The sequence below is a fragment of the Sinocyclocheilus anshuiensis genome, unplaced genomic scaffold (assembly GCF_001515605.1).
Source record: "Sinocyclocheilus anshuiensis isolate Anshui unplaced genomic scaffold, SAMN03320099.WGS_v1.1 scaffold1098, whole genome shotgun sequence".
NCBI lineage: Eukaryota > Metazoa > Chordata > Actinopteri > Cypriniformes > Cyprinidae > Sinocyclocheilus > Sinocyclocheilus anshuiensis.
In genome coordinates this window covers 287,321-295,736 of record NW_015538053.1, presented here as the reverse complement: position 1 = coordinate 295,736, position 8,416 = coordinate 287,321, and the positions used below count along the sequence as shown (strand labels likewise).

The 8,416-nt window shown below is 34.6% G+C and overlaps 1 protein-coding gene across 1 annotated transcript in view; it reads right to left on the bottom strand.

The window, feature by feature from the left end:
- LOC107681916 (consortin-like) overlaps positions 1 to 8,416 on the bottom strand; it is a 28,223-nt gene that overhangs the window by 3,051 nt on the left and 16,756 nt on the right. The window contains exon 9 of the mRNA XM_016478292.1: positions 5,029 to 5,522. Within this exon, the coding sequence (XP_016333778.1) occupies positions 5,029 to 5,522 (494 nt within the window). The remainder of the gene's footprint in view (positions 1 to 5,028; positions 5,523 to 8,416) is intronic.

The following is an 8,416-nucleotide window of genomic DNA, read 5'->3' as shown; positions in this document are numbered from 1 at the left end:
CCCAGGGCATCCAATATGTAGGTGACTTTGTTTCTTCAGTAGAACACAAACGAAGATTTTTAACTCAAACCGTTGCAGTCTGTCAGTCATATAATGGAAGTGAATGGGAATCACGGCACCATTGACACTCTAGCTACAATCTCAATTACGAGTGTCAATGGTGCATTTGAGAGATAGGTGGCGGTAATGCACTTATAAGTCTGCGATCTGCCATAAAACAAGAAGAACACACGTCACGCGCCGGCTGTCGAGGACGCGCTCAGGACAGTTCGGACATTGCGTGAATCAGAGGTAAAAAACGATATAAATACCGTTCAGTTTCTTGCACAGGCCGATCGTTTCGTGTCTTTACACATCAATGTATCGTCACGAGCCGCAGGGTTTAATTTGGTTTTGTTTGTGTATGTTTTTTTTTACTCTCAAAGCCGTGAATCCTGTTCACTTCCATTATATTACTGACAGACTGCAACGGTTTGTGTTAAAAATCTTCGTTTGTGTTCTACTGAAGAAACAAAGTCACCTACATCTTGGATGCCCTGGGGGTAAGCAGATAAACATCACATTTTCATTTTTGGGTGAACTATCCCTTTAAAAGTCATTTTAAAAACAGGATTATTTTTCAATAATAAACTCTTGGTGTCCACTCATTTCATCCTGAGAGCTTCCATATTTGGCAAGATCTGTCTCAATGAAAACAAACGTTTCGGGCACTGCAATTATAGTTCTCTATTTTTACTCCATCATAGCGGTTACATTTATCAGAAGAGACTTGGGTCAAACATTTTTCAAAACCTGTAGAATGGCTCAATTCCACAGAGATTTCAAAAGCAGGAGAGCAGACCTCACTGTATAACTAAACACTGTATAAAATGTCCAAAGGCACATGAGGATGTGTTGTTACCATTATTAAGGGTGTTGTTAGGCACAGAGTGTGTCACATGACCTATGTACATCTCTAATCAGATTTTAGTGATGGAACGGTTTCATTCAAAGGCTTAAATACATTGATATAACATTAAATAGAGGTTGGTGAGGTAATTGTTCCTAATTTTATTTGAGGAAATATGTGTTCCTGAAAACCAGCAATAGCAAAACAGTCCACTTAAGGATTAGATGTTAAACTCTGTTTGCTTTAAATCTCTCACAAAAGAACTCCTGTTAGGAAGTAGAAAGCACATAAGCAGCGCAACAAATGAATAGGATAAAAAAACAGATACATTAATCACTTGAGCAAATGACACTTGAGTAATTAGGCTTCCAAACACACCACAACGTGGTGAGCCGATCATGAAGTGTGCCATTAGCAGTCAGCAATCAACATAACAGTCCAAAAATAACACATGCTTATCATTGCTAATGAAAGTTTCCAGCTCCTCAAATGCACTCTGCTGACGCTCTTATACAGAAAAACATCACGTTTGATGAGTGTGGACTCAAGGTCAGTTGGGTAATGTTTGCTCTCTCTGTGGTCATTCAGCATTATTAGCCACAAAAGGCCGTAGTAACTCCATCACTGACCAGACATCGGCTCAGCAGTAGAGCTTCAGAATAAATCCACTTCCACTGCTGCGTCATTACTCAACAGATACAGCAGAGATACTTGCTATTAAAGCTATTTGATCTACTTGGTCAATGGACTGATTCCCTAAACCATCATTTTAACTAGCGGTAGATTGATATTGGTTGGTATTTTTCACACACACACACACACACACACACACACACACACACACACACACACACACACACACACACACACACCAAAAATGTCAACCAATATCAGTCTACCACTAATTAAACTGATGATTTAGGGGATTTTGAGTAAATACGTTGTAAAAGCTCTCTAGATATATATAAAAAAAAAACATATCAGTCGACCACTATAACTTTGTGCAATATGTACTTGCATGCTTTATTAGATTAGCTATAGGACAAAATTTTAACTTCTAAACTGTTCTAAATAGAATAAAAATGTTTTCATAGAGATGAAATACAGACTGTTCAAAAGTTTGTAGACAGTAAATTTTTTTTTTAAAGTGACATTTACATAGTCACAAAAAAAGGTTTCAAATAAATGCTGTTCTTTTGAACTTTCAATGAGGGAAAAATGTATCACAGTCGTGCTGCTTAAATATTTTTGTGGAAACATTGGTAATAAGAAATATTTTTTGAGCAGCAAATCAGCATATTAGAATGATTTCTGAAGGATCATGTGACACTGAAGACTGGAGTAATGATGCTGAAAATTCAGCGTTCCCATCGCAGAAATAACTTAAATTCATTTTAAAATAGAAAACAGACACCTCATCTATTAAAACAGAAAGTTATTTTAAATTGTAATAATATTTCACAATATTATTCTTTTTAACTGTAGTTTTGATCAAATAAATGCAGCCTTGGTGAGACTTCTTTCAAAAACATTAAAAAAATCTCACAGACTCTAAACTTTTGAATATGCTTAAATTACTATATGCCTGAATATCTTAATGGATCTCAACAACAGTGCTGTAGAGAATATGGCATATCATATTCTGGCAGTGCTGTGTACAGTATGTTCTGGGCATTGAGTCTACTACAAATGAACCAATAAATAATGAGCATTTTAATATTGCCCTTTATAATACAAACACTGCAAACATGTTTTGATTTTGGTTTTCCAGGTCAGTAAGTTCTGTCTGGTTAAAAAGCATTAAAATTTGGTCCTACTGAGCACAACTTAGTCTGCACGCACACCATGTTTTCAACCTTTCCAAGAAAAGGGAAAGCTCAGACAACTGTTCAAAAGTCCAACCATTTTAACCAGCTCAACAGACTCACTTTACTGTACAGGCTGAAGGTCACTATCGCCATTATTGTTGAGTCACAACTCTCATGCAACATCTATTATGGAATGACATGTGCCTAGATAATGACAAATGCATTTATTTTTTTAAAGATAATACTTTTTTTCTGCAAAGATGCAATAAATTAATAAAAACTGAGTAAAGACATGTTATTATGTCACAAATTAATTCTATTTCAAATAAATGCATAATAAATGTTTTTGAACTTTCTATTTATTGAAGAATTCTGAAAAAATGTATCTCAGTTTCCACAAAAATAAACTGTAACAATATTACACAATTACAAAATGGTGCCTTGGTGAGCATAAGAGACTGTTAAAAAAAAAAAAATCTTGCCAACCTCAAACTTTTGAATGGTAGTTTTATATTGACAGCACAAACTTACACAAGATGCCGCACTAAACACTAGTCATGAAATCAAGATCCCTCCGCTAAGAAACGGCACATCACATGATTGGGAACAGAGCACAAAGCGTTTAAGGATATTGGCTTCGTGAAAGCCTCTATTGTGCTGGCAGAGATCAGTGGTCCAGATTTCATTGTTGATTGTCTCATTGAGGGTGGATGTGTCATTATGATATCATCACACACGGCTGCCTGTTGCAATCATTCAGCTCTGGCATTCAGGGGAAAGGTCACCCTTCAGGGCATCCAGTTCTCAGAATCACTGCTAAGATTCCGATTTCTATTATGTATGTTCTTATCAGACGCCTTCTCACCACAGGAACTTACAAGAAAGTAAAAGAGGTAATTACCAAACCGGGAGCTGAGCTCATACAAGCTAAGCTTAAAAAACCAAGTATAGCAAGAAAATGATTATTAGAATACATCACGTTTTTACACATGGTTGCCATAGATGAGTCCCTATTGACGAGCTCTGGGTTAAAGGGATAGTTCACCTAAAAATGATTTCTGTCATAATTTCTGTCTGTTCTTTCTTCAGTGAAACATAAAAAATATTTTGAAGAATGTTTATTTGTCCATAGAATGGAAGCCATTGGTCTCCAAAAAGGTTTAGTTACCAACACTCTTCAAGATATTTTCTTATGTTCGGCAGAAAACAAGTCATACAGGTTTGGAACAACATGAGGGTGAGTAAATGATGACAGAATTTTGATTTCTGAGTGAACTGTCCCTTTAAGAACCAGTGAGACACGCTGTCGATTACCACAGACAATTCTGACTCCCACAGTTTTGTAAACTCTTAAAAAAAAAAAAGGTCTAGATGGGACATAAATATGGTTATTTTACAATTATATGAATCTATTATTAATATAATTATTTTATGTTTAATAAAATCATACAATTGTATTATTTCATATAGTATTGAAGGTACTACTATGGTGGGTTTCAAACAATGCAATGCTTCAACTTCTGTAAGACCACTTATTTGAATTCTTTTGTGCAAAAATAAGTTATTTTGAGATATTAATAGCTGCAAAATTGTCTTTTTAGCATTGGGACTACTGTTATAGGCAGAAAGCGATATAAACAGTTTTTTAAGCTCGAGTTATTCTTTCTGGTAACCTTAACATGTGAAAGTTACCAGGGTTAAAATAAGGATTGATAATATTGCATAGACAAGGTTTGAAATCTATTCTATCTGTCTCCGAAATCAAAATGATTGTTTATCTTGTATTGAACCTAGAATATTCCTGCAAGTCAGTGACAACACTGCAGTTAAAGAGATGATAAGGGTTTCCAATGCGAGATGACATCACTATGACCTCACTGGATGATATCATAGTGATGCTAGCAGCTTCTAAATCTTGAAAAAGGAAATTAAGTTTCACAATAAACCACTTAAGGTGATGTGTGCTATTTTTTTCTGTGTTAATACACTTTCTCTTATCCCAACTTACAATACAGACACTTAAGTAAGCCATTTATAGATTGATTCTTCTGATGATTAAATTAGGTAATGCTAGTGGTGTAGAGAGACACTTTCCCTTTAAAATGCCTGTCAAATTTGCATATTACTCACAATATATGCAGAATATTAAGGGTTACCAATCTTAGAATCAGGAAAAGCTTAGCAAAGTGCTTAAGAGACTAATCGGAGAGACCTTTAAATCTAATATGATTAGAAATTAAACATTCTCAAAACAAAGCCATGCCAAGCACTAATCAATAAATAAGCCTCTCTGTCATTTGAATTTGAACTGACTGAAAATCTGTCACCCACCTCTTCCACCTGTATGCGTTTGGCCATGTCATCCAGCATGGACACATTCATAATATCCAGCGACTCCACTCCGTTCCCGTTCTCCTCTAGCTCCAACTCTAGTGTTTTCTCTGGAACGTCCTGCTCCAGAGGAACCTGCTTAGTGTGTGGGACGGGCTCCACCTCATCCTGCCCCGTATCCACAGTGTCCACCGTTCCCTCCATCACCACTCCGGGGCCATCAGTGTCCGTCTGAGGCGGCTGGGCCTCTGTGTTGTGGGGTTGAGCAGCGTCCATTGGTGACTGGGGCTCTGGTGCGGCATCCCTGTGGGAAGCTGCCACACTCCCGCTCTCCTCTTCTGCTCCTGCATCCTCACAGGCTGTCACTGCCGAGGAGGGGGAGGGGTCATGCTGCTGTTCGCTCTGGAGGGATTGTGGGGCAGTCCTGCTACAATCGTCAGGCTGGATGACTTCCTGTTGTGCCTCACATGTACTCTGATCCTCCATAGCCTTCCCTGTTTTAGATGGAAAGAGAGAAGACAGTTTATATGAAACTAATGAAATATTCTTCTTGGGAATCAAAGGTTCAAAATGGAATACTAGCATACTGCACAGAATGTACTATACACTGCCTGCTTTTTGTTAAAATAATCTGTGAAACATTTCAAACAAAACAATCCATATTGTCACTTTACTATATTTAATTTAGCAAGTGGTGCCCAGTTATCATCTTGCAAATACATGGTTATTTAGCAGTTTTCTTAATGAATAATTGATAGTTCATTTTTTACATAAAATAATACAATTTAAATATATATATATATATATATATATATATATATATTCAATTTAAATAAACGGTTTGTGTACAAATGTCTTAAAGGAAAAGTTTCCCCCACATTTAAATTAAAATCAAGAAAATACTAATATTTTAATAATAATGTTTAATTTATAATGTAAAAAATTTAATTTTAATAAAATGTTTCATATAAAATCACGTTTTTGCTGTTATTAAATATTAAAGGTTTAATATTTGTAATAGAATTACCATATAATTGTGAATATTGTCATTAATATTTTTGTTTATATATATATTAATAAAATATAATATGAAACTAAATTTTTGAAAGAAAAAAGTTTTAATTTACAATACAAATTTTTATTTAGTTTTTATTAACAATACAATTACATTTTTTAAAAAGTTTCATTATTTTTTGAATTATTAGTAATTGTAAATAAATCATTAATTTAACCAAAAATAAATTAATTATGAATAAATAATTTTAATAAATTAAATGTTTGTGTACAAATGTCTTAAAGGAACAATTCCCCCCAACATTTTAGTCTTACTCTCCCTCATGTTGTTCCGATCCTATGACTGTCTTTCTTCCATGAAATGGTGAATTTTCAAAACTTGTGAATTAAAAGGATGGCACTTCTTAAATTTAGAATTTTGCCCAACCCTGACACGTGCTGGAAACTAAATTCTGAACTAAACACCTGATGTCCCTCCCCCCCACCTGCTTGCATTATGTCTGATTTCTTTGTGTTGAATGACCACGTGGCCATTTGACCATCAGACCCTTGTGTACAACAGAACAGATCAATGGCAGACGTCAATCACTATTGATGCATCGTGGTCCTGTTGCCTGAACCGCTGTGGATCAATAATGCTGGACTCCACTGTTGACTGTTCTCTGCTCCCTCGGCGGTCATAAACACACATGCAGGGCGCTGTGCTGCTCAGAGACAGGATCTAAGTGATGACAGCTCACTGTCAGAGCTCAGAGAAAGACACAAAACAAGCAGCACTGGGCCCAATACAGTCTGATGCTCAATTTCTATCTATGCATGTATGTATGTATGTATGTATATATAAAATTTTCTAGCAATTTAATATTTTCTAGCTAAGGATTATTAAAATATAATAATGAAATTTTCAAATAAATACATTTTAAATAAAAAAGATTAAAATAAATAAATAAATAAAACTAAATGAAAGTTAAAGTAATTAAATTAAATATAATAAAATAGACTTTATTTAACATTATTTAACATTAACATTTTTTAATTAAAATGAATAAAACTTAATATAAGTAAATAAAAAATACTGAAATTAATAAAATACAAGGAAAAAATATAATTAGATAAATTATATAATTAGATAACAAAATATATAATTAGATAAATTAATTTATGTAAATTCATTCATTTTAATTTAAATAGAAAGATCAATCAATCAATTTACTTTTGCCAGCCTGGGAATCACATTTTAAAATGTGCTAATATTCCTGATTCCATAACCAATTAACCTGTTCCATGTATATTCTAGATTAAGTTTTTAATGAGTTTTATTTATTTTGAAATTTTATAATATAGGCCATTGTATAATTTAAAGCCATAACATTAAAATAATTGCTATAAATAAATTTATATAATTTGTATTGGCCTAAATATTCTTTCTCAGTGCATGCCTAACAAAAAGTTTATTATCTTTAGAAAGACTTTCTGATAAATTAAAATGCATCAGACAATCAGAAACCACAGTTCAAACCAACTCAAACGCACCTTGACATCTAACAAAGGGCATGATATTATGATGAACGTTTGGATGAGAATTTTAAATGAACAAGCAGTACGAGTGAATGCAATCAATCTCTAACTTATGTGTCTAGGAGGGTAACTGTGCAGGGCGAGATGCAGCTGCTGCAGGAGTCGTGGACGCGCTCCAGAACAGGTGGCAGCGGCAGAGGCTTTTGCAAGAGTGAGAAAATGTGTGTGTGTGTGTGCTGCCATGCCTGGTGTGTAAAAGTGAAACCGGGTCAGGGAACTCAATGCGAGTAAAACTGTGTTCAGGTAACATACCCCAGCACCACATCAGCTGCGAGAGCTAGTGAGAAAGAGAGGCTCATCAATAAGGCATGATCTGGAGGGACAGGAGGGAACTCTAACTCTGTGTGTGTGTGTGTGTGTGTGTGTGTGTGCGCACTTGAAGAAGGGGACAAGGGGTTTGCCTCGTCCACAGATGATGAAAGAATGTTTCTCAAAAGGAACCTGTAGGGTCTAATCTACTAAAAAGACTGTAAACTAGGTGTAAACAACTAATATTAAAAGATCAAATTAAAACTATTTCCATTCTTGATAAATGTTAAGTAGTTTTATTTGCCACGATTCAATGCAAATTTACTGTCAAAACCATATATATTTTTTTTAAATATTATAACTTTCTCCACCTCTGAAACAATTTTCTGATGATAAAACCATAGTGAGAAAACCAGCATTTATTAATAACATCACAGCTTAATTGTTGTTAACTAATGTTTTCATTCAATCAAATCTGCTGATTTGCAAAAAACTTTAAAAAACATATCAGAAGCTGAGTTCAAATATATCAATTAAAAAAAAAACT